Source organism: Leptopilina boulardi, unplaced genomic scaffold (assembly GCF_019393585.1).
Source record: "Leptopilina boulardi isolate dan_hultmark-lab unplaced genomic scaffold, ZJU_Lbou_2.1 LbouV2_255, whole genome shotgun sequence".
Classification (NCBI taxonomy): Eukaryota; Metazoa; Arthropoda; class Insecta; order Hymenoptera; family Figitidae; genus Leptopilina; species Leptopilina boulardi.
In genome coordinates, this window is record NW_026137813.1 from 697,268 (window position 1) to 724,896 (window position 27,629).

The 27,629-nt window shown below is 22.4% G+C and overlaps 3 protein-coding genes across 5 annotated transcripts; 1 reads left to right on the top strand and 2 right to left on the bottom strand.

The window, feature by feature from the left end:
• Positions 1-249: 249 nt before the first annotated feature.
• LOC127280795 (uncharacterized) lies at positions 250-8,208 on the bottom strand. Of its 3 annotated transcripts, none has more exons than XM_051304059.1 (8): positions 8,068-8,208; positions 5,583-5,783; positions 5,295-5,447; positions 4,358-4,493; positions 3,276-3,403; positions 2,846-3,136; positions 2,391-2,639; positions 250-598 (listed from the first exon to the last, which is right to left on the bottom strand). In XM_051304059.1, exons 3-8 carry the CDS (start codon positions 5,401-5,403, stop codon positions 480-482), a joined length of 1,032 nt encoding a protein of 343 aa, XP_051160016.1. In that variant the 5' UTR covers positions 5,404-5,447; positions 5,583-5,783; positions 8,068-8,208; the 3' UTR covers positions 250-479. The 3 variants fall into 3 exon arrangements, with proteins under 3 accessions (XP_051160016.1, XP_051160017.1, XP_051160018.1); XM_051304060.1 differs by having other exon boundaries at positions 5,579-5,783; XM_051304061.1 differs by lacking the exon at positions 8,068-8,208 and adding an exon at positions 5,921-6,012.
• Positions 6,447-8,903, top strand: LOC127280797 (uncharacterized). The gene is made up of 4 exons (XM_051304062.1): positions 6,447-6,660; positions 7,469-7,623; positions 8,058-8,265; positions 8,425-8,903. Exons 1-4 carry the CDS (start codon positions 6,576-6,578, stop codon positions 8,586-8,588), a joined length of 612 nt encoding a protein of 203 aa, XP_051160019.1. The 5' UTR covers positions 6,447-6,575; the 3' UTR covers positions 8,589-8,903.
• A 148-nt stretch (positions 8,904-9,051) lies between these two features.
• Positions 9,052-27,543, bottom strand: LOC127280808 (serine-protein kinase ATM-like). The gene is made up of 18 exons (XM_051304071.1): positions 27,306-27,543; positions 27,024-27,161; positions 24,819-25,200; positions 24,349-24,699; positions 22,331-22,730; positions 17,699-21,978; positions 15,368-15,682; positions 14,723-15,028; positions 14,298-14,512; positions 13,843-14,180; positions 13,114-13,586; positions 12,753-12,982; positions 12,426-12,542; positions 12,158-12,313; positions 11,104-11,249; positions 10,373-10,479; positions 9,932-10,210; positions 9,052-9,600 (listed from the first exon to the last, which is right to left on the bottom strand). The coding sequence occupies exons 1-18, from the start codon at positions 27,366-27,368 to the stop codon at positions 9,422-9,424; spliced, it is 8,475 nt and encodes a 2,824-aa protein (XP_051160028.1). The 5' UTR covers positions 27,369-27,543; the 3' UTR covers positions 9,052-9,421.
• Between the last annotated feature and the right edge of the window lie 86 nt (positions 27,544-27,629).

Genomic DNA, 27,629 nt, shown 5'->3' on the forward strand with positions numbered 1-27,629 from the left:
TTTATACTATATTTAACTGAATTTCGAAATTTTTCACCTCAGTATCTGATATAAATCTAAAAAATACTCTAATTTTAGGAAAATTCACTTTTTATTAGTTATATAATTAGAAATTATCAACAGACTGACCAATTAAGGTCTAATAGACTTTTCAGTGTAGAATAATAAAAAATATATACAACAGTTGTTATTACATAATTTAAAATCATTATATAGAAAAACATAAAAAGAATATCGGACTGACAGACTGGAAAAAAGTACTAAGCATAATTTTTTATTACCTAGTAGTTTAAAATTTTTGAAAAAATATTTGGTGTAATTATCACCATTTAAGTAATGAATTCACAAGAATAGATCTAAATTCCATTCAATCAAGAAAATAACTAATGTATGATAAACTGAGAATTGCAACGTCAAATGATATTTTGTATCTTTTTATCAATTAGAAAAAAATTAAAATATTTATTTAGCATCATTCATTATAATTTCATAGTACATGGTTGTTGCACAAAATTCAAGCAGAAACCTTTGTTACCCATATCATTTGGAGCTTCTGTTCCATCCGTGTGAAAAACTAATCGAAATGGTTTTACTGTACCTGTAATTTATTGATGAGAATTAATTGCAAATTTATTTACAAATTATATTACCTACTCTATTTATTATATACACTACCGTCGGAAATTGTGCGAACGCTTACACCGCGAGTCATTGAAAAACATACTTGCGTGAAAATAAAGATAACTCTGAGAGAAATTAACGTAGAGACTTTTCCCTTATAGCGTTGGAAAGTTTATTAAATTTTGAAAAAAATGATACCTATTTGAATGAGATTGCTTAAATAGGTTTAAATATATCATGTTACAAAGTTGCAAAAATAATTGTAATTTTTTGCTTATTTCCTACCTTGACTTTAACCTCTTGCATGGTCCAGGAAAATCGACGAAAAAAATTGTCCTTTAACATAATTATTCCTTGAAATCTAAGCTTTCCATTAATTCCAAGAACAATAAAAAATGTTGACGGGTTTGCCAGTAATTGAAAAAAAGGACGAGCGTGCACGAAAAAAAATTCGACCGTCAATCGCTCGATTTTCCCGTCTCGCTGGCTCTTTCGTTCGTGCGCCAGGGCCGAAACAGAGGATTTTGATTAGGCGCTTTCCGGGCACCATTAATTTCATTATTTTTGCCTTTTTGTGAACATAAATTATTATTTGTATAACACGAAAGATATCATAATTGTGTTATAAGTTAATTATACAGTTATTAAAATTAAATAAATGTAATAAAACTTATATATTTCATTATTAAAATATTTCACATACATAGAGATATTAATTTTTTAATCAATCATAAATAAAATAATTATACAATTAAAATTTTGTAAAAATTAAAATATATTTATAATCATTAAACAATTTATTATTAAGAATCAAAAACCTCGTTGGTCAAATTGAATTTTTTAATAATGAAATATATAAGTTTTATTACATTTATTTAATTTTAATAACTGTATAATTAACTTATAACACAATTATGATATCTTTTGCGTTATACAAATAATTTATGTTCACGAAAAGGCAAAAATAATGAAATTAATGGTGCCCGGAAAGCGCCTAATCAAAATCCTCTGTTTCAGCCCTGGCGCACAAACGAAAGAGGCAGCGAGACGGGAAAATCGAGCGATTGACGGTCGAATTTTTTTTCGTGCACGCTCGTCCTTTCTTTCAATTACTGGCAAACCCGTCAACATTTTTTATTGTTCTTGGAATCAATGGAAAGCTTAGATTTCAAGGAATAATTATGTTAAAGGAAAATTTTTTTCGTCGATTTTCCTGGACCATGCAAGAGGTTAAAGTCAAGGTAGGAAATAAGCAAAAAATTACAATTATTTTTGCAACTTTGTAACATGACATATTTAAACCTATTTAAGCAATCTCATTCAAATAGGTATCATTTTTTTCAAAATTTAATAAACTTTCCAGCGCTATAAGGGAAAAGTCTCTACGTTAATTTCTCTCAGAGTTATCTTTATTTTCACGCGAGTATGTTTTTCAATGACTCGCGGTGTAAGCGTTCGCACAATTTCCGACGGTAGTGTATAGTAGATTATTTAAAGTATAATTATGTTTAAAAAATTGAAAAACTTAAAAGATTTAGGTACTTTAAATAAATATAGAACACGCGTGGGGTATTTTGTTTGTGTACCAAACAAAGGTTATAATATTTTTTTGCAAAAATATTACGAATTTCATAAAATTCGTACTGTAGATTCGTTTCTCCATAAATTATAATTCTATTGAACTGTAATTTTTTTTTGTTTTAAATTGTCAATTGACGATGAGAGTTGTTTTCTATTTTTAAATAAAAAATTTGTTGAATATACTTTACTTATGAGAGTCGAAGAATTTGTCGTGGATTCAGTATTAAAAGCACCGCCGCATATTCTATCGACACAAGTTATTGTCGATGTGGACAATCTTCCTGAACTCATTGCACACGGTATCATTAACCAATCCGTCTGACAATTTTGTCCAACTACTGCCACTGGCTGTCCACTCAATGTATTTCCCGTTAACGAGAATGCATTACTTCTCAATCCTTGTTGTGAATTTGGTATTAATCCAGCCGGTATTTGTACTATTTTAATAAATAAAATTATTTTCATTTTTCAATACATAAAAAAAAAATTCAATATATATTATAATTTTTGTCATTTAAAAGTAATAGAAAATATATCCTAATAAAAAAAAATATACAACTTATTGAAAACTTAATTGAATTAAAAATAATTTTTCCTTATAAATATTTGTCTAATTTAGAAAAAAAAAAAAAAAATTACTTACGTCCTTCAGGACAAGTCATATACTGAATACCACAAAAATTTCTCTCCATACGAATACAAATACTGTAATCTTGATTTGATAATTGTAATCCATTTATTGGATCATAATTAAAAGATTTAACTTGTCCTGAAACTCCAGTATAATATTGTAAACAACCCTCATCGGCTCTATAAATTGTACTGCAGGGAATTTGTGCAATTCGCACTTTCCACATACGTTCAAATCCATTTCCACTTGTGACAAACGAAAGTGTCACTGGATTTGTTTGTCCAGTTCCAACATCCACATACACTGATCATGAGAATTAGAAAAAAAAATATTATCATTTTTATAAATTATAAAAAAATTATCAAAAAAATTTAATTTACAAAATAAATTATAAACGATGAATATAGATTAAAAAAATTCCACAAAAACATTTTAAACTTACTGTGATTGCCATTATTGTTTCCACAAATTGGAGGAACTGGATTGCCGCCAGAAACAATAAATTGATCGTAAGTGCAAAGATTATTTGTCGTCTCTGGACCACGAATATTGAATTGTTCAAAATCTAATCTAAAAGAAATGATAAATTTCTATTTAAAAAGAAAAATTATTTGATACTAAAAAATGGTAATAATTAATAATTAATTTTTTTTTACAAAATTTTTAAATAAAATACAACTTTTTTTTAATATACAATGCAGCTTTTCCAAAATTTAATTATTTAACAAATTTTTAACTAAAATTCTTCGCTAAATTAATTATTTTCAATAATTTCAATAGAATTATTCAAAAATTCAATTATCTGAAAATATTTTTCATTGAATTATTTTTGAAAATTAAAAAATTCAATTGTTCAAAAATTCTAAAAATAAAAGTTGTTCAATAAATCAATTATTTAAAACATTTTTTAATTAATATTTTTGAATATCTAAAAAGAAGTTATTAATTTAATAATTGTTTAATTTACTATTTTATTTTACATGGTTATCATAATTTTTAATAATTTATAGATTGAAAAAATATTTCGTTCATTTGAACGTTCAGAACTTTTGTCACAATAAAATGTTATCTTAAATTAATTGTTACATTATTGCCAAACAAAAAAAATTTTAATCAAATTCTTTGAAAATTGAACTATTTAAAATATTTTTAATCAAATATTCTGTAAAATTTAATTATTGTCTGAAATTCCATAAAAAAAAACTAGAAAAAATTAAAATTTTCGAATACTTAAAATCTTTTGAAATTCAATTATTTCAATAAATTTCAACTCTATCTCTTACGAAATACAATTATTTTTAATTATTTTTTTGATTTTTTATTAAATTCAATAATTTCAAAAAGTTACAAATAAAAACTTTCAATTGTTGTCAGAAATTTAAAAAAAACGACTTCTATAATTTATCAAATAATAATTTTTTGACTTTAATTAATAATAAAATAAAATTACATAAAATAAACTAATTATAATAATAACTGTTCAAGATAAACAAATAATTAAATAAAAAAATTTTCTCCTCTTACCTAAATTGACAAACATCAGGATTAGATTTGAAGACAGTTAATTGACAAGACTCAGTTCCATCGAATGCTGCAGGATAATTATTATTGACAAAATAAGTATTATTGTCTATTGTTGTTTGTCCACAGGTAACAGTTACTGAAATTTTTTTTTATAAATAAAAATTGTACATAAAAATAATAATTTTTGATTGCAATTTTTATATTATATTACATTTTAATTCTTTAATTATCTATAATATACTGAAGATTTATTTATTTGACTCAAATAATCATTTACTTGCGACTATTATCAAATAAATATTTACTTGAAACAAATAATTTTTATCTGAATTAAATAAATTGTATTTGTACCAATAATTTCTGTATTTGAAACAAATACCAGCAAATACCATCTCAAGTAATAATTATTTAATACAAATAAATATTTAGTTGATAAATAATAGTCAAGTAACCGATTATTTGAATTAAATAATTTTTTTTTCAGTGTAAAAACTAAAAAGTCCCAAACTTAAAACAATTTTAATTTTCAACAATAATTAAATTAACTTTCAAAAATGTGTAATTGAATTTTGAATTAAAAATTATTTTTCAGTTTTAATTTCCCTCTAAGTGGAAATTAAAATTTTATCCCATAAAGAGAAAATGAAAAAGGAATAGTTTTAAAAAAATTTCTTTACTGGTGACAATTTTTGCCAATCGTTGATATAAAAAATTAATCATGGTTATTATTATTATTATTATTAATCATTGAGTGCGTATTATTAAAAAAAAAATTAAACGTGAAAAAAAAAATATTTTTGCTACCTAATATTAATAAAAATGAAAAATTAAAATTGTTTTCAATATTTTTCAATATTATTTTTTGTTAATGATTGTAATAAATAAAATATTATTGGAATTTGCAAAATCGAAATAAAGAAAAAAATGTATTACGTACCAAAGCAACAAACTCCGTATCCATTAGCGCAAATTCCATTGCTAACACCTCTTCTTTGAGTGCATTCTGCAGGTGAAATACAAGTTCCATTTTCGCCAGTGCTTCCCATACAAAGATTATTATCAAATCTCACGAGTGTAAATAAAGGTAGAACTGCAAATAAAAATTATTATTTTTTCAAAATTGTTAAAAAAAGGAAAAAATTTTTTTTTTTTTTTTAACAAATTGCACAGTAAAATATAAATAATTGAAATTTAAAAAAATTACAATAACTCGTTACATACTTACGTCTTTGATCCCTGAGAGAATTTCTTTTTAAATTTTGATTCTGAGTTCTCTGCAGTCTTGCATCCAATGAATATTTCGATACATTCAAATTATGTCTCTCATTATTATTATTGTTGTTAGAAGAGGACCAAAACCGTTTTCTATCCAATAGTCTGTCTTGACTTCGTCTCTGACTATTTCGAATATTAAATTCTGCACTTCCTATTGTTGAATAAAAAATAAAATAAAACATAAAAATAATTTTGTTATTTAACATTTTATTTCTTTGAAAAATGATGAATAAATGGTAAAATAATAATTTTCTCTTTTTTTAAAAAAAAATATTTTTTGAAACATACCGGTTTAAAGTTTTACAGAAAACTAAATCCCATTAGTTGGGAATTTCTTTAATATAAATACCCGTTGACATATTTTTTCGGTCTGTTGAACAAAAAATGTATTCTAAACACACTTGAAGATGTTCTCTCGAGGCGTGAAAAATTCAAGGGAAAGTAGAGAAATTTATTGTTAATAGTAAAGCGCATATTAAACGCTAATGTCAACTATTTTTTTTTTTTTTTATGTTTTGTTCAAATTCTCTGAACCAAAACAAAATACTACTTTCTTATTTTATTTAGAGGAAAAATGACAATTTTTCTTTATATATATTTTGTTAAATATGGCATGACTAAATTATATTTTTTCAAATGACTTTCACTAACCAATTTTGTTTTGAAAAAAAAGAAACAATTTTTCTAAACATATAATTGTGTAATTTTTTTTTTTTTTTTTTAATTACATCTGATTTAGTTTATGATTTATTAAAAAAGAAATTGTTAAACTTGAAGGTTAAACAACTTAGAGATTTTTATTTTGACATATTAATGTTATTTTTTTTACCAAAAAACATGTAAAAATTTTGGATTCTCATTTTCAATATTTATTTACGATAAATTATAAAATAATTATATTATTTATTGTAATAATATGAAATCATAAATAGTTGTATAGATTATGAATTCTTCAAAATCATCGGAGCATTCAGAGAAAATAAATGATGATGCAAATTTTTCCAATTCTGAAACTCCTGTCGTTATTGGTTAGTGAATTTAAATTAATCTCAAATAATTTATTATAGTTAAAATATTAAAATCCGTTTTATTTATATTCAGGAAATTGAAATTTTTTTCAATTGTTTCGCAAATGTATTGTTTAAATTGAAATTAGATTAAAGATTAAATAAAATTTTAAAAAAATCTTTATGCCAAAACTATTATAACCAATTAATAGAATATTTATTAACGAATCGATTGATTTATTTGAAAAATTGTACTATAATTTTTATAATATAAAATTAAAACATTTATTTTTTGGATAATTTTAGTTTAAAATTTTTTATATAAGTTCTAATATATTCTTTAAACAAAATTTATAGTTATTCAAACTTTATTACGGAATTATTAATTTTTTCAAAATTCAACAATTTTTAAAAAATATTAATTGTTGGACAGTTTTTATTTTTAATTCAAATATTTAATTTTTTTTTTTTTTGATAAAAATATAATTATATTTCCTGATAATTGTATTATTAAATTTGATTTAAATGAAAAAAAAAACATATTTAAATTTGAAAAAATCGAATTTTTTTAATAAAAATCATAATTTTTATCAGTCCTGTTTTAGACGATTGTAGATCGGATGATATAATGGTATGGGAATTACAAGTATTTTAGATTTTCTAGATTTTTTTAAAAACCCTACTATTATTATTATTTTGAATTTATTTTAATTATTTATTGTTATTATTATTATTATTATTATTATTTCAAGAGATCCGAAACTTTTAGAATATTTTTTGTATTATAAGTTATTATTATGAATTTAATTTATATATCACATATGCACAGGAGATCAAAATTTAGAAACAACCATTGAAATAATTAGACCGGAAATTACGAATTTAACCCCGCCAAGAGAATTCATATTGACAAGAAATTTGGCTTACAGATCTTTAAACAGATCATGGATCAGCAAATGTTGCAATACATCCGAATCAGATGAGGTAAAAAGTGTAAATTATTTTTAAAAAAAATAAATAAATAAAAGAACAGAATATTTATAAAACAAAAAATTGATTTTCTCTGTAGAGATAGAGAAATGTAAATGAAAAGAAATTTAATTATTTTTTATTTAAATTTAACATTTAATTTATAATTAACCATTTAATATTAAATCTACATGAAATTTATAAATACTACAAATTTAAAAAATGAAATATTTTATTTATTTTTTTTTAAAGAAAGCAAAATAGATATTTTTGTTCAAATAAAATTCGTATACGTGAACGAAATTTTAAAAAATAATCAATAAAATATAAGGCGATTAATTAAATCAATGTCTACTAAAATTTTGTCAATTTAAGAAAAAAAAAAAAAAATTAAATAAAATTTCCAAAGTTAGTATCAGATACAAGATAATTAGATATTATTTTATTAGATTGGCCAACCTTATTCTAGAGGAGCTCCGCCGTCTTATTCATCAATTTTTGTAAGACCACGACCCAATCGAAATGATGTTCAATTTTCTTTTCTTCCATTCGATAGTCAATCTTCATTTGAAGTATACACACCACCTCCTAGTTATGCTCAAGCACAAGGAATTTTTATGGACTCCTTATCAATGGATAATTTAATTTCCACTACCTGTAAACTTTATTATTATTATTATTATTATTATTATTATTATTTTGAAGTAATTAGTAAGTAAATAGTAGTTAGCAGTAATATTAGTATTAGTTAGTAATTACATAATTAAAACGAAAATCATAAAAATTTAAAATATTGTACCTGAACAAATTTTGTAGCGAGTAGTGGTCGATTTTTATCATCACAGCCAACATTAGCAATTTGTCCAAGATGTGCAACTTATACTCTCACAATTGTGCAAATTAATCGTTCAATACTTGCTCATGTTATAGCAATCATTCTTTTTATAAGTGGGTCAGTTAAAAAATTGATTTCTTATTAATAAAAAACAAAAGACAAAATTAATTTGCAATTATTTTGTTATAATTTCAAATATAGAATTAAAAAATTTAATATAACTTTCTCCTAAATTTTAGATGCTGTTGCTTAATTCCATATTGCGTGAATTCTCATCAAACAGTTCATCATTATTGTTCAGTATGCCGTTCATATATTGGAATTTACATTCCGTAACGTGTGCAAAAAATTTTTTGAGAAATTTTCAAATTTAAAAACACTTGAAATATAAATTTCATTAATACATCAAATTAGTAATTATTAAATAAACCACAAATAAAAACTAGATATATAGACTAATAAAAAACACATTTTTGATATTATGAAACTTTTTTTATAAAATGAAATAATTAGTTTTTTTTATTCTATTTTATATAAAATAATAATTATTATTTATTAATATTATGATCGATATCTTGTTTGTTATTATTTATTTTTATTATTATTATTATTATTATAAATATTTATTACTTATTCACTCGGTGAACAATTAAAGAAAAATTATACAACTATTAAAATCACAGTATTTGAAAATATGTAAATATTTACAATTCTTATTTTTAATATTTTAAATCTATTGAGTATAAAAGCGCATTTTGTCTCAAAAGTTTAATACAAAGTGTATAAAAATATTGATCTCATATTTTCTAAATTTAAAAAAAAAAAGAATATTTTTTATCGATTTAAGAATAAATAATTACGATAAGATAAAATTTTATACATACGTACATATTATGTTGAAGGATAAAAATTTTCATTTCATTTGTGAAAACTTTTGTATATACTATATAATATTATGTTGTTTTTGAATTTATCAAATTATAAATATGCTTGCCATCCATGAAAAAGTAGACACAAATTACTAGGATCACGAGCTTGTTGAATTAAACTTTCAACTTGTCCCTCGACACTTAAAGTAACACCATCCTCTACTCCTTGCAATTTTTGTTGTACCCTGAGTAATGCTCTGTTTGCAAATTTGTTTATTTCAAAAGCACCTGCGAGACAATGGAAAAAAAAAATTTTAAACAAAATTAATTATTTTAATAAATTTTGGTATTTTGGAACAGAAAAAAATATTTATGTACGACATTCTTTTAATTTTTATATTTTTTCCAAAATTTACTAAAATAATTATTTATTAATTGGAACAAAACAGCGATGAATATTAAACAAAATAATAAAATAATAATTTCTTAATAAAAAAAATATTAAAATATGATAATTAATAGTATAATAGTATTTAGAAAAAATAAAAAGTAAATATAAAAAAATTTTTTAGAAGGAAAATATGTAAAATAATAATTGTAAAAAAAGCAAATATTTTACCAGTGTCGCTACTTGTAGATTCCATTGAACTTGAATTTTGAAATTTAAAAGCTTTAGTTGAACTTATTGACCATATAAATAGAGGATCGTAAAGCAAAACTTGAAGTAATGTTACAATTATTTCTTTTTGTTCTTGTAATAATTTTAATGTTTTTTCACAGCAACGTCTCATAACACCTTCAACACCGGATATACCCATTGCTACTTCAATATCTCGTGTAAGTCGAAATGGAACTGTTTCCGGTGTTGATAAAAGTTTTCCTTGCTCAAAAGCAATGCCTTTAAAAAAAAATAAATAAATTTATAATTATTGTTATTTTTTTCTTTATTTCATTGTAGAAGAAAACAATTAAACGTTTTTGAATATAAAAAAAAATTACTTTATTAATAGTAAATTGTTCCTTTAGAAAAAAAATAAATTTTTAATATATTTTTCCTTACCAAAATCAATATGTATTACTTCTGCCGTCGTTTGATCAATCAATATATTTTGTAAATGTCGATCTCCAATGCTTAGAATGTAGCCAACAATTGAATTTGTAGCAATACTTGAAGCAAAAGATAAAAATGTCCATTTAAAAGTTTCAACTTCATTAAAAATGTGTAATTGTATATTTTTTTGAAAAAACAAATTATCATGAAAAATTAATTTATTATTCTAAAATTTTATTAAATTTTCTGAAAAAGAAGTATTTTCTACAATTTCTTATAAAAATCGATGAAAATTATTTTTTAAAAAAAATATTAAAAATTTTTCGTACAAATATTGTAAAATTGAAAAATTTTTTTTTCGCCTCAAACAAATAATTTTTTGTTATATATATTTCTTAAAATTGAATATTCAGTATATTTGAAAAAAAAAATTTTAAATAGAAAACAAATTAAAAAATTTGAATTTAAATTTAAAATTAGTGCTTACTGATTAATGTTTAGTATTATTTATATTTATTTAATTAAGCCCTTCAGATTTTTAAAGCTCAGAGCAATTATTCATGTCAACAGTACTGCAATACAATGAATCCATTTTTATAATTAGACATAATTGTAAATTTTCTTCATATTTGTTCAGAAATTAATTTAAAAACAAATTCTTTTTTTTTGAATTAATTTTTCTATGTTTTGTAGAAATTAGGGAAAAATAGTAAAACATATATATATATAAATCAATTTACCTTCGAGTGTAAGTTAATCTTCTTTCAAACCAAACTTCTGATGAGGGATACATTTCCGTAAAGAAATGATGAAATGCTGGATGCAACATTTTGCAACACTTAAGATACGTATTTAATTTCACTTCGTTTGAATCGCAAGACACAGCCTAATAATAAAAGTAAAATAAAAAATATTTCTTTATTTAAATGAAATGAAGACATAAAAATATGTGAAATATATTAAAATAAAAGAAACTGTTTTAAAAAATCAAAATTTTTTAATTTCTATAGCCTTTCTTGATTTAAAAGTTATTTAATATTATTGTAGAAAAACATTAATTCTCTATGAAAAATAAATACGATAAAACATTAATTAGAATTTAATTTTCATCTAAATAAAACAACTTGAATAAACAAATATAATAATATTCTTTCCAATTCAAAAAAATTAAATTTTTAAAAAATGTTACAACTTTGTTTTTCCTAAAGTAAATTATTAGACAAAGATAAAAATTAATTCACACTGTACTAATTCAGTACCAATTTTAATTTAATTATATATGAAAAATCCTTAAATACTTTTATTAAATTAATTAAATTTTTTTTTTAAATTGAATTATTTAATTATTATTAAAATTTATTCAAGTGCAATTATTTTGCAAACTTAATTTTTTTTCTAATCATTGTTTGAATTTGAAAAAAAATTTAAATCCTAGTTTTGCAATTTTGACATGGAAACTATGAAATTTTTAAAATTATTTTTTCAACTTAACAATTATAATTAATTATATATTAATTTTTAAAAAATCGATTTTTCCAAACCATTTGAAATTTTAATACTTAATTAAATAGAAAAAATTAGTAACAAAATTAGTGAATTTAAAAAAAGTAATGAACTTTTAATGAAAAATATTATAAATATAATTATGATAATATTAATTATAAAATCATGAATATAAATATTAATCTAAAAATTACAAAAATTTTTATAATAAATAGATTTGTATTTATATGAAAAATAATCCAATAAATATTGTCAGAATTGTTCAATAATATTATAATTTATTAAATTTACCTCCATTTGTTGACGGCACTGCAAACCAGTAGGATCGTTTGGATAATATTTTTTATGAATTCCCGAATTTCGATCGGGACCAAGAAGAATAGTCGATATTGGCATTGTATTTTCACACCATTCTAAAACTCCTGAACGTTGTGTAAGAGGAACAACCTGTAAAAAAAAAGAAATAGAAAAATTTCATTATCACGCATATAAAGAATCAATAAATGTCAAATGTAATTTAAATTCGACATCTTTCAAAATAGAGAAGAAGATAACTTACTTTATAGGTTCTTATATTTAACTTTCTCTCTTTAGTTTCCTTATTTGCGTTCAATAATGAATTAATAACAGTAAATACTTGTTGCATAACAGCGTCTTGTCTCATATCATCTTGTCCCTAAAGAAAAAAAATTAAATTACAAAACAAAATAGTCAAATATGTAAAAACACAATTTTATGGTTTTCTCATTTTTTTTTTTACTTCTACGACTCTAATAATTATAATTTTCATAATTTTAATTTTCGCTAATTTTCACTATAATCACAATTTTTTATTTTAAAAATTAAATGAATGTGTCTTAATTTATGAAACATGAAATATTTTTACCTTAACCAATTGTTTTCTTGTAATACCATCGGTTCCAATGCATTCAATTCTTTTTGGTGCATTTATTCCACCAACTGTGACAAAAGTATTTTTATACTTTTGAATACCGACAATATGCTCATAATTTCCATTTTTTCGAACACTTAAAGTCATTGTTGGTATAGAAATATTATTCAAATTTTTGATTTTACATATCGCTTGATTGGATGGTATCATATGAGTTTGATTTGCTGGAAATATTTTCAAAATAATAATATTCATTTTTTTCATCGATGAATTATTAACATATTTAATAAATAAAAATAATAAATTACTTTTTTAAACAAGTACAGAGATTATGAAAAAATGTAAAAACATGTACCTCGTTTTTTTTCTAGAGCAAGATAAGCAAGATGCATAAGAGAATATGAAAGTTGTGACATTTCTTCAATAATTGGATGAATTTTTGTTTTTAATAGTTGATTAATTAATTTTGTAGCAGCTTTCACACGTGCGGTTGGCTCATTTTCTTTAGGTTCTTGAAATTTGGAAAATTCCGAATCTGCCATTAAATTTTTTAATGCCAACAATACTGGTAATGTATGATGTGGATGTTCCATTGCGCATTTTCTCACAATTTCATTAATTTTCGATGTAAATTGATCATTCACAATATTCATGTGTGGCGCCAATTGTGGAATGAGAGGCACAAATTTGTAGGACGCAATTTTTGGAAGATATTTCCCTAAAATTGAATTAAAAATTGGATGCTGCATATTGTCCAGCCAAAGTGATACAACACGAAATATTAAGAAATCATGATCACCACTCTGCTCTAATGTTTTCAAGTAGTATCTGAAAAAGAAGTAAAAATATTCAAAAGTTTAAAAAAAAGACTGTATAAATAAATAAAACATTTAAATTTAATAATAAGTGGATTCATATTAATTTTCTTAATTGAATGGAATTTTCACGAAATTTCGTAAATTCATTAGTTTAGTAGTTATAAAAAAAACTCAACAAAATCTTATCTTATATAAAACCTTAAAAATGAACCCAAGAATTTATTCGTGATAAAAATAAAAAAAAAATTGTATAAATATTTACTGACTCCAATGCGAGGGACAAATATGTATTTTTATCCTTTTCAAAACTCTCAAGTTCCGCTGCATCATTTCTACTCTGTCGTTGATAGATGGTTATTGCTTTTCTCAATTCATTATCGTTGGAATCAATTTTGTCTGTCATACTATTTGAAAGTTCTGCCAATGATTTTAGAGTTTTAAATTGTGGCGATTTGATATATTCAGTAATTTGTCGATATTGCATATCAGCAAATCGAGCAAGTGCTGCTTGTGTTTCATATAAATTAATTAAATCATGTGATGTTGGCTCTTTAATAGACAAAAAAGTATTTATTGATTCTTGATAATATTGCTTTATAATAATCTGAAAATTAAAAGATTTATTTTAAATAAAATTTGAAACAAAAAAAAATAAAGAAAACTGAAATTAAAAATTAACATTTAAAATTGTATTTCTGATAAGTTATGATATTTGACTTACTTGTGGATTTTCCGATTCTGTTTTTCCTATCCAATTTCCAAACATACACAATGCCTGAGCTCTAAGACTAGGTGATACAGATGTATCTTTTATTAAAAGTCTGAGAAGAAATTGTGCTATCTGTTGATTATTTTGATTCCACGACAAATGTGCTTCAATGTAACATAATTTATTTTTTATCTTCTGTGGTAGATCGTTTTGTATCACTAAAGAATCTGTAAAATAATAATGTCAATTTATTGACAATATTTGCCATTTTTTTTTTTTTTTTTTCATAAAAATATTATTTAAAAATTTTATTATTAAAATCAAATTTATTAAATAATCTACTTTTAACGATAAAATTAAATGAAATAAATTAAATATAATAATAAAATTATATATAAGAAAATTATTATAATTTCTCATAAGTGAAAAAAACGGACCCAAAGTACGAGTAGCTATTTTAAAATGTCCTCTTTGTTCGGCATAATGAACTAAATCTATATGCATGTCAATTAAAACATTTTTTAATTTCTCGTCCATCACGTGTGATTGCATAATTTTGCAAATAGCGATTCTTTGTGATATCAATGGCTCGACGAATTCAAAATCATTATTTTTTATGTATTCATAATATTGTAATTCCTCAATGCGATTATTGTAATCATTCGAATTTGTATTGTTCCATTCTTCAATTTCCCGTAACATTTGCAATTGAGTTAACATTGGATACACGGCTTTGGTGCTTTCTGTAAAAAATATATTAAATATCAATTTTTTTTTCTAAACTAACTATTCTCGAAATTAGGTAATTTAGAAATTTTTTAAATTAAATTTTTTTTATAAATTTTTTATTATAAAAAACTGTTAATAGCAGAGTTCGAAAAAATAAATCAGATTTTTTTATATTTTCGTGTTTTGAAATACTCATTTAAAACATTGAAATATTTATTTATTAATTTATCCATAAAATGTACTTGAATTTTTTTTTAATCTTGAAAATCGTTGAAATTTCTTAAATTTTATAACAAAACCTTGAATTATTAAAATTTTCTTTATATTAATAATACAATTTAGTTTTCACTTACCGTGACTAATGTTACGAAGACATTTTATCACACAACAACGAGCATTGTCAATGGCTTGTTTCACTCCCATTTTATCATTGTCATTGAGACATTTAAGTGCTTCATAGTGATATTGATAATAACTTTGATTTTTCTCTTCAATTAATGAAATTTGAGAAGATGATTTCTGTTCCAATAAATTCCAATCGCCCAGCCTCCAGGCGCATTCATATTTATAATCGTTATTCTCCTTATTTACTTTATCATCATTTAAACTCGATGCAAATTGATTTAATAGAAAATACAAGCCAGTCTGTTGCAGAATATGCAGCATATCTAAAAAAAATTTTTTTTTAATTTCCAAATGTATAAACAATTAAACTTCTTTTTCAATTATTTTTGTTTCAGGCTTCGAACTCCTTAGTTAGTAAATAAAAAGTATCAAAAAGTAACTTTGATAATAAAGATAAGTAGGAAAAAGTAGCCGTGTAAAAAAATGTTTTTGCATTTACAAGAACAATTATCTAATAATTCAAAACATTCCGTTATTAAATAATAAAATTAATAAATTAAATAATAAATAAATAATAAATTTTTAGTTTTATACTGACATTAAGTTTTTAACTTATAATAAAACATTAAATATTACAGTTTTAAAATACGAGATTATCTTAAAAATAAAAGTCTAATGTGAAAATGTTCTATTCGCAATAAACAATAAAATTTTAACATTTGTGAAAAAATTATCCCGCAAATGTTAATAATAGGACATTAATTAATGAATATAAAAATAATTAGAAATTTTTCCAAAAAGAAAATACTTTACGGGAAAAATTGTAAATTTTGGAATAGTTTGTAATAAATTAATTTCTAAATAAATAAAGAAAAATTCAAAAAAAAAAAAAAATGAGAATACAAAAAAAATATTTTCAAAAAACGAAAATACAAAAAATGAAAAAAAATTTTAAGAAATTCCAAAAAAAAATTAGAAATTCTAAAAAAAAATTTCGGGAAAAATCGAGAATTTTAGAAATTGTCAAATTAAGAAGGGAATTTGCGGAAAAAATGAAAAGTTTTATACAATTAGTAAAAGTAAATAAATATATAAAATTAATAAATTTAAAAAAAAATGAGAATTTGAGAAAAAATCGTTTTAAAAAATGAAAATTTAAAGAAATAGAAACTCTTAGAAACAAACAAACAAACCCTAAAACAAATTTAATTTTGAATAATTTTTGAAAATTATTTTAAAACTGTTTTTAATTATTTTAATGACACTAAAGTTACCAACGAGTTGAATCGACGAAAAGAATTTTTTTTCCTCTGATTGAATATTTCCCCGCCTTGGTTGAGGATTTTTAGTGTTTAAGGATGTATTTGGGACCAAAATAAAGAAGTTTCAATTAAAAAAAATTGGTTCTTGGCCTTTAAACTAAACTGAAAACAAAAAATTCGTTCGTTGATTCGTCGAATCAATGTTGGTAACTTCAGCGTCATTTATTTTACTCCATTTATGAAAAATGGATCTTATATAAATTTTTTATGAGAGAATTTTTGGATCTTAAAGTGGATCCGAAGTCTGATTCAATCGAATTTCCCTTTTGAATAGTTTTTATATAAGCGAATGCTATCTATTAATTAAAAATTAGTTGAAATAAAAATTTGGCTAAATAAAAGTTCTGCTAAATACGAATTAAGATAAGTGAAAATTCGATTAAATAAAAATTCAAATAAGTAAAATAAAATCAATAGAAAAATTAAATTAAATAAAAATTCCATTAATTAGAAATTCTTTGAAATAAATATCTGTGAAAATTCCGTTAAATAGAAAATTTGTTAATAAAAAATTTTGTTAAATAAAAATTCGCTAAAATAGAAATATATGAAAAAACAGATGTATATAGAAATTTCATTAAATGAAAAATTAAATTAAACAAAAATTATTCGGTAAGAAAATTCCATTCATTAAAAATTTTACTTTATACAATCTGATTAAATAGAAATTCGATCTTGTTGACATCGAAACATAGAAAAAAATCATTATTTTTAATTTGAATGATTTCATTTTGCGGTTTCTTGTAATAAATTAATTTACAGAATATTTTATTGTTAATTTAATTAAAATATTTTGTATTTTTTGTTGTAATTGGTTAAAAATTCGTCAAGATAGATTTATATATCTAGAATTTTTTTTGAAACTGAAAAACCTAGAAAAGTCATGGAATTTTAATATTAGTCTTTCGTAGCAACCCTGTATGTATATTAAATTAAAGATTGTAAATAAATAATAAGAAAATTATCAAATAGTAGATTTTAGTAAATAAGTACGAAGACAATTTTTGAATTACTCACCTCTGTTTGATTCAATTCCACAAGAAAGTTCAATATCCTGCATGAGTATTGCTTTATCCCATTGTTTTAAATCAACATAACGTTGTATTCGTGACGCTGAATCAAGTAAATGCATTGATCCACATCCATGAATTGCATCTGGATCACCAATACGAACATTAGCCTCGCGAACAATATCTTGAAGAATTTTTCCACGCACCAAATCTTTCTCAATAATATAATCAATCAATGTACTCGTTTCCATATCACGATTTCCATTTAAAAATGAATCACACCAAAGTTCTGCATACAATACAGATGTGAAATATGCCGAACAAAATTGTGCACCTTTAGCAATTGATAAATAATCAAAATTCAAACTCACAATTCTTTCCGATTGAATCCAAATGAAATTCACAATATTCAACATACAATGAACCGATTCATAGCTACATTTGGGATTATTTTTCATTTCATCAGATTTCAATAGAAATGAATTTCTCTCATTGTCAATGGGAAAATTATAATGAAAAAAACGATTAATAAATCCACAAGTTTCGTCAATTAATTTTCCATCATCAAACAATACATTCACCATTAATGGAAGCATTTTCTCACAAAATTGTACACTCAATTGAAAAATTGGTATAATACTGTTCATAAAAAAATTACGATAACATTTAGCAATTGTACATGCAAATGTTTTAATCCAATTTCCATAAACATCGCTTGCATTTTCAATCCAAGAATCGTCTTTTAATTCTGAACAAATATTCAATAATACAATATCCATTGAATCAGTTCCACTTGATTTTGTTATAAATGGTCGAATATAGTGTAACAATTTTTGTAATTCATTACTATTTATAACGCCCTCGAAATCTTTTAAATAATTTTCTTTTATTAAAATCCGTCCCCAAAATGATGATAAAACATTGTATAATGCATTTGCACTTGCCTCGCGTATTTCAATATTTCTATCGTTTATTAATTCTGACAAAAGTATTAATATTTTATACGTCAACATTTCAAATCGATTTGTATTTTCAATTCGTTTAATTTCTTCAGGCAATAATATCATTGTTGACAAATTTCCCGGACCCAAAAAACCTAAACATTTTGCAGCCTCTTGTGATATTTCAGATTTTGACGATTCCATTAATTTTATTAATTTATGTATCAATTGATGTAATTTACTCGATGCACAATCTTCAGCAAAACCACGAAGTTTTTCTAATTTTTGATAATATTCCTTTAATTCATCACGTCTCAATGATAATTGTTTACGTAAACGTATTAAACATTCTGTATCAATGAAATTTACATCACAATTTAAAAAATGACAAATTTCACTTTCCAATGATTCATGTTCCATTGTATTGTATCGCAAACTTTTATGTATTTTTCTCATTTCCTCAAAAGCCGATGAATTGGGAATAAAATCTAAATTTGCAATAATATCAACAAATACATTTTTTTGACAAACTATAAGAAATTCAAGTGAACAAAATGCTGATGATTTTTCATTTTTAATCACACATTTCATTAAACTCTTAATGCAGAATATAAAAATGTCCTTAAAATCCAAAGAACGTTCGGGTAGAAACATTTGAAGAAATTTATAAAAATACTTACAAATCATTTCAGTAAATTGATTATCATCATCAATTTGATAAATTAATGTCGAACAAATATCACGTATCAAAAATGGTGCAATTTCATTAAATTGAAAACTTTTTAATTCCCTCGCAATTATATCGCAATAGTAAAAATATTGATGAAATGCTTTCAATTTATATTCATCAATATTATCATAAATATTCTTTGTCAATTGAAGTAGAACTTTTTGTAAAATATCACATCGTTCACTTCCTAAATAATGCATTAATTTACCTGAGAGAAAAAAATTATTTTCCATATACAATAAACATGCATCGACATCATTCACGCAAAGACGTGTAAAATATGTTTCGGGAAATTTAACATTAATTTCCATTAAATTTAAAATATAACTTTCATCATGTAATTCAACGATTAGTTTTACAATAATTTCATCTAAATTTTCATGTAGTAAATCAATAAATCTTCGTACAGAACGAAATTCCTTTTGATTTGATTCTAAATTACAAAGAATATTTCTTGATAAACTATCAGGATTTTTGGTAATTTTCATCAATAACCAAACAATAATTTTTGCAAATGAATTTTCAAATTCATGTTCGAAATTAAATTCCTGCTGTTGACAGAGAATTATTGCTTGATCAATATTACCAGTTTGTATTAAAACTGGAAGTAATATTTGCATGAAATTATTGTAAAATTCATCCTCATTTGAACAATAAGTGACTTCATAGGGAAATTTATCAAATGATTCCTGTATATTCCACCAACTTAATAATAAATAATTTAAATTTTTCTCAATTATTGTTTTATTTTCTTTAGTGACGATTTTCAATATTTTTCCAACATTTCGTGTATCAACACCTTTTTGTGCAGCAAAATGAATAAGAATAAAAAGTGCTGGTAATTTTAAGAAATTACATCCATAAATAATTGCCGATATAATATACAACATACTTGTACCACGTGATATTAATTCATCGGCTTTTTCGAAATTTTCCAATTTTCCTTTAATAACAAATGAATTGTTCAATAGTATTTTTAATTTTTCAAAAAATTCCAATTTCCATTCATAATCAATATTTTGTGATGAAAATAATTGATATACACAATGTGCGGCTTCCAATCGTACGACAAAAAATTGATTATTAATGTAATTCAATAAATAATCAATTGTTTGATTTTGTTTTAAATATTTTAATGAACTATCAATTAAAATCATTTGTTTTAAACATTTTAAAAATTCCACATACATCAATGGACCGTAAGTTTTTTTTCTCTCTCTCATTGTTTCTTGTAAAAGTTGATGAAATTGTTCGAGTATTTTTAAAATATGAAAAACATTTTCTTCATATTTAATGGCAATTTGAAAGAATTTTGGTAACCAAATTAATAATTTTTTTGCCATTTCTTGATTTTTATATAAATGTTGAAATAATTCTTCTAGTAAATTTGTTATTATTTCAACTGATACTTCAGTGTGTATTGATAATTCACTGTTAGTAATTATTTCAAGAATAATTAATATTACTTGAATATCTTTTGGTGATTTAAAATCATAACCATCGCTGTTTAATAAACTGTGCATTAAATTTTCTTGTATGTCAATTAATGCATTATTATCAGTTGCAATACAACAATATAAAATTAATGTTTTAACAATACTTTTTCTTTCTTCTTCAATATTGGCTTGTTCCATTTGTTTATCTTTACCAATAAAATCAATATCAATATTTAATATCAATTCCTGTGATTTTATTTCAGTATTAATAGATTCACGAGATTTTAAAAATGAATATAAATTTTGTAATGCTTTAACATTTATTGTCGATGATTCAATAAGAATTTGATTAATTGAATGATTAGTTGTTGCTTGAAAAAGAATTCTTAAAACTTTCATAATATGTAAAGTATTTTTATGTTGAAGTGTCGTTAAATCGGTTTCAGCTATAAATTGAAAGATTTTTTCGAATTTCTCTTGAAATAGAGGCATAAGAGGAAAATTGTGAATATTATTTTCAAATACTTTAATTTCAATTAAATCACTGATTATTCTTGCAATTAATGCACATTGAACGATTAATATTCTTATTGATTCGCTTTTACTATTTGTTTTGAAAATATTTTCCAATTGCAAAAATAAGGCATTTAATTGTTCTTTGTTGTCAAAATATTTTGTATTATTCTGTTTTAATTGCATTTTTGGTTCATCAAAAATATTTATAGAAAAATTTGTTGCTAAATAACATTTTTCAATATCTGTGAGATTATTTAATTTATATGTTGTTTCATTTTTATTTTCTTTGGTGATAATTTGTATTGTATTTCTATCCCATGATTTTAATATTAAACCAATTAATAGTTTTGATAAAATTTGTATCGATTCTAATCTTAAAATTTTTTTCCATGGAATATTTATGATATATTCCAAAAGTTGAGTTTCAAGTGGAGTCATATTTGTTTTTGGTGAATTTAAATTTGAATTAAATTCGTGAATAGTTTCTGGTAATATTGTATGATTGCATATTATTAATAATGTTTGAAGACTAAATAGAGACCAATTCATTGTTTTTGATGTGTACATTTTTAGTAAAGAATTCAAATTTATGAATCTGTCGTTTTCAATTAAATATTGTAAAAATTGATGACCCAATTCTTGATTGTGTTTTGACGATAAATAGCTGGAAAAGATAATTTATTTTTTTTTTGAAGACGTGTGTAAGATAAATTATTTAATTAAAATAAGAAAAAATTCATTTAAATTCAGAATGTCTATTAAAATTTTGGAAATAAAATTTAAAGTTTTTAGGCGGTTTCTTTCTGGTTTTGGGAAAAAAAAATTCCAGGTTTTGTAAATTAAAATTTTACTACGAAGGCAAATAAATTTAAATTCAAAGTTTTAAAATTGAGTGGCGATTCTGAATTAAATTTTGAAATACTAATATTCTAATGAAATTAATTTTCAACAATTTTCTAAATTAGTAATTTTAATTTTCACATAAATTTAACTGTATATATATAGGTATAACATACCTGGTGACTGTGTCCAAAATTTCGCTCCATAATAATTTATTCTTATTTGCTGTTTCTTGAGAATCTAAATTATTTTCAACATCAACAAGTGCAATTCCAAGTTCGTATAAAGTTGTACAAATTTTTGGTGAACTACTCGATTTCATGAGTAGCGATGACACAGTTTGTAAAAATAATGGCAATTCCTCTTTTTTTAGAGTAGTTGGATATTTTTTAAAAAGTTTGGCAAAAATTTGTAACATTGGTAAGGCAAGTTCAGGTGTACAACCAGCGATCATATTAATTAAAAATCCATTTTCATTAGAAATACGTCTTCTCTTTGCATTGTCACTGCTTTGTCTCTCGATTTGATTAAAGATCTCTTTTGCTGTATCGGGATCTTCTATTATATGTCTGAAAACTGATTGTAGCAATTTCTTTTAATTACTCACATTTTAAAGTTTAAAACTGAAATTCAAATAATTTAGAAAACTAATAAAGGAGGAGCAGGCCTCGGATCGACTTTAAGGCACAAGAAATGTCGTTTTAGTCGATTTATATTCGAAAAAGTCGATTTTTTCAACTTTAACAAAATTTAATTGGTTAATAAATATTTTACTTTAAATAACTAATGTTAAATTAGATATTAAATTCATTTTATTAATTCTGTAATAAGAATAATTCTATAAGAACATTATTAAGAATTATTAGAAATAATTGAATTTCAAAAGATTTTGTTAATTTTCAGAGAATAATTAAATTTTACAGAACTAAAAATAATTTATGTTTTGGAAAAAAAATAATTTCACATAGTTGAATTTTCAAAAAAAAATAGAATTTCAATTTTAATTGATTTTAAATTGAAATTTTTTTAAAATAATTGAATTTCAATTGATATTGAATTCAAATTTTGGAAAATAATTGAATTTTAGTTGATTTTGAATTGAAAATTTGGAAAATAATTGAATTTTAGTTGATTTTGAATTAAAATTTTTAAAAAAAATTTAACTTTAATTAATTCAGAATTTAAAATTTTGAAAATAATTGATTTTTAATTGAAATTTTGCAAAATAATTGGATTTTAGTTGATTTTGAATTAAAAATTTGGAAAATAATTGAATTTGAGGTAATTTTAAATAGTAAAATTTTAAAATAATTAAATTTTAATTGAAAATTTTTAAAATAATTGAATTTTAGTTGATTTTAAATTGAAATTTTGGAAGATAATTGAAATTAGTTGATTTTAAATTGAAAATTTTTAAAATAATTGAATTTGAATTAAAATTTTGGAAAAGAATTGTATTTTAGTTAAATTTTAATTGATTTTGAATTTAAATTTGGAAAATAATTGAATTTTAGTTGATTACGAATTGAAATTTTTGAAAAAAATTGAACTTTAATTAATTCAGAATTTAAAATATTGAAAATAATTGCATTTTAATTGAAAATTGTGAAAATAAATTAATTTCAATTGAAATTTCAGAAATAATTAAATTTTAGAATTTTTTAAATTGAAATTTTTGAAAATAATTGAATTTCAAAAGATTGTGTTAAATTTCAGACAATAATTATAATAAGTGAAATTTCTAGTGATTTCTGTTGATGAAGAATTTATTAGAAATCACATAAAAAAATTGAATTCCAAAAGTTTTTAATTAAAAATTGCTTTCAGATAATTGAATATTTGAAGAATATTATAAAAATCATTAAAAATAATTGAAATTTTTGCAAATAATTAAATTTCAAGTGATTTTGAATTAAAAATTTTTGGTAATTTAACTATTTAAAATATTTTAAGACAATTGAATTAGTGATGAATTTAATTAAAGTTATTAAAAATAATTAATTTAGTGAAGAATTTTAGTTAAAAATTTGTTAAATAATTTAAATGTTTTAAAAAGAATATGAAAAAATTAATTCACATAAAATCCTTTTTTTTAAATAATTATTTTAGCAGTTATAAATTTTTGTTAATTTTTGTTAAATTAATTGCTTTTAATTTTAACGTCATTTTAAAATAAAAGAAACATTTTCATTACCTTCACATCCAAGATCAATACAACTTTCAGAGAGAGTTTGAGTTTTACTATTTTGTAAAATCATGATACACATATTATTTAATATAGTTTTCCAAATATCCTTATCAATAACATAAGAAATTTCATTGTCCACTGATGCTCCAATTGGATGATGAATTTGAATTAATATTAAAAACAATTTATATTTCTCATCAAGTTTAGGAAAATTCATGCATTTTGGTATTACAGTCTCGCCAAATTTACACAATAATTGACGACTTTCAATGGCTATTTCTTGACAAACTACAATTGCCAATTTAAGACCAGAAAGAATAATTGTTTCATTTCTTTTCATATCGTCAAAAATTTCTTCTGTAAAAATAATTTAAAATCCACTATTAAATTTTGTTAATAAAATAAAATTTAATTAACTAAATAATTTTCAGAAAAAAAAAATTAGATTATTTTTTTTTGTATAGCTAAATATTTACCCATAAATGGTATTAATTTTCTCGTTTTGTATGTTAATTTTGACAAAGAACATCCATATTTTACTATCAATTGAATTACTTCTAAAACTTTGTCTTTTTTCCCAAGGTACAATTCATTTTTATAACAATTTTCGCTGAGGTCCAATAACTCTTCCCATTGCTCTTGAGTTATATTATTTTGATATTTAACAACAGGAAGTATGTAAGTAGTCAAAGCGGAAAAATATGTTGCTTGTGCAAACAAATATTCGGGGGAACTTAAGATTTGCAAAATAAATGATATTATATCGGGCGTTCGTAATGTATTATTGGCAAACATTAAAGTTTGTAAAAAAATTTCCATCGCTTTCTTTATATCATTAGATGGTGATGAATTTTTCAGCTAAAAGAAAAAAATATAATAATTATTGAAAAAATTAATTTTTTAATTAATAAAATACACATCATAGTATCCATTCATTCTCAAAAAAGGTGAATATTTTTCTTTTCTGAAAAAGGTGACAAAAAACAAAAAAAAAACAGTTGTTGGACTGTTGCCGAAGAAACACGTAATTAATTTTAATTTTAAAAATATTACTGTAAAATATTCAAACTATACAAAAATATTAATTAAAAAAAATGAAAGATTTGGAAAAAAATCTCCAGTAATTTTCATTTAAAAAATTACTTCCTCTTTTTCTCGTAATTATGTCATTGAGATACTGACTTCGAGTTCCTTTGGAATTTTTAAAATTATTGAAAAAGGCGTTTATTTTTCTAGAAATAAATTTTTTATTTTTTTTTTTATTATGTAATATTATGAGCTGTAAAAATTAAAATAAAAGAAAAATTTCGAAAATTCTCGACGTCACAATTATTTTTAATTTTACAAATATTACTGTAAATTATACAAAAATAAACAAACAAAATGATAAAAAAAATTTCATACAATTTCCAGTAGTTTTCTTTTAAATACTTTTTACAAATAGCTTAAAAATCGATTTTAAAAAAATAAAATCGACTCTCTTAACAATTTACTAATGCTGCAATTTCTCAGTTTTTTATTTTTTTGAAGAAAGTATATCATAAAATTAATAAAACTTTTGTGTATATGTGTATATGTATTATAAAAAAAAATATTTTTCTAGGTAAACAATTTTATAATTTTTCGTGTTAAATAAAAATTGATTTCCAATCGTTGATCAATAAATGTTTGCGTAGTTCAGCATCGTGAAAAAAATTGATCATTTGTAAAAAAATCTATAGTAAAAAACAAAGTAACTGCTAAGATTTACATTATGTATAATTCTGAAAATAAAGTGTGCCTGAAATTCTGAACGTTCAAATGAAAGAAATATTTGTTTACTACTTTTTAAACTTCAAATTTTATTATAAAATAATTTGCTTTCTATATCCAAAAGTAAATTAATAATTTATTAAATGAAAAGTTGGAAAAAAATTCTTTCTTTGGAAGGAATAAAATAACATAGAAATTTATGTTATTATATGTTGTTTATTGCCACAAAACAACATTTAATAACATAAATTTCTGTTATTTTATTCCTTCCAAAGAAAGAATTTTTTTCCAACTTTCTATTAAACATTTCGGAATATTCTTAATTTATAAATTTATTAAATGTTTAATGTAATTTTTTATATTTCTTTGCTGTAATAATTTTTAAATAATTTCTAAACCAAAAACATTATTTCATATTCATTTGAACGTTCAGAACTTCAGTCACATAAAATAATAAAACAATACCAAATTAATGACGGGTGAAAGGAATTATATTTAGAAAATAACAATTTGTAACTCTGTAAGAATCAAGAACTAAAATAATTGATTTCGGTTTTAAGAGTAATCCTATTTTAAAATTAATTTCAATTTTCTAAATGCTTTTGTTGCACAATTTTTTATTACAAACCTAAAACGTTCTAATTAAAACAAATTTTATGAATATGATTCAAAATATTTATAAGAATATTATAAGTATATATATTTTTATCACAAGAAAAGTGGAAAAGGTGAAAAATCATCAAAATAGATTAGAAAAGTGACAAAATTTATAAAAGGTTGAAAAAGATAAAAAAAAATGTTTACTTGTAATGTCAGTAACAAATGACAAAAGTAGATTAATTTTAAAATAAAAAAAAAAATTTACATTTTCTAAATAATTTCAAAATTGAAAAAAAAAACTATTAACGTAATAATTATAATACTTTTACCTGAGTGACGATTTTATGAACTGCATGTAAAATATCATTCCATGAAGTAGTGTTTTCTTCATTATTTACACTATTTTGTGTAATTTGTAGCAAAAGATTTTTATTATTATAAAGCTCGGACAACTGTTGCACTGCTGACTATAAAAAATCAATAGAATATCATTTGTCAAAAAATGAACTTATATGATTGTTATTTAATTTTTAAAAAAAAGTAATTATCAAAAAATATTATTATTTTATACTAAAATATATATTACAATACAAATTTTATTGTTAACCTACCTTTCTGTCAGCACTATTTTTGTTTGCTAGCTCTATTACACGCGTAATTCGTTTCATAGACATTTTGATAATTTTCTTTCACGGTTGTCATTTGATTATTACGATTATTTTAAAACTAATTCTACTGGCGAAATTTTTTTCAAAAAAATTAGGTTATACAATTTTTTTTTCAGTAAACTGTTTATAAATATGGTTTAAATCACGTTTAAATAGCGGCAAAGCAAAACCAGGTTTGGGTCGATGAAAAGTAAAAAAAAAAAAAAATTAAGGGACTTTTCCACAGACCATCTGAATCATTTTTTGATTGGCTAAAGTAACCTGTCC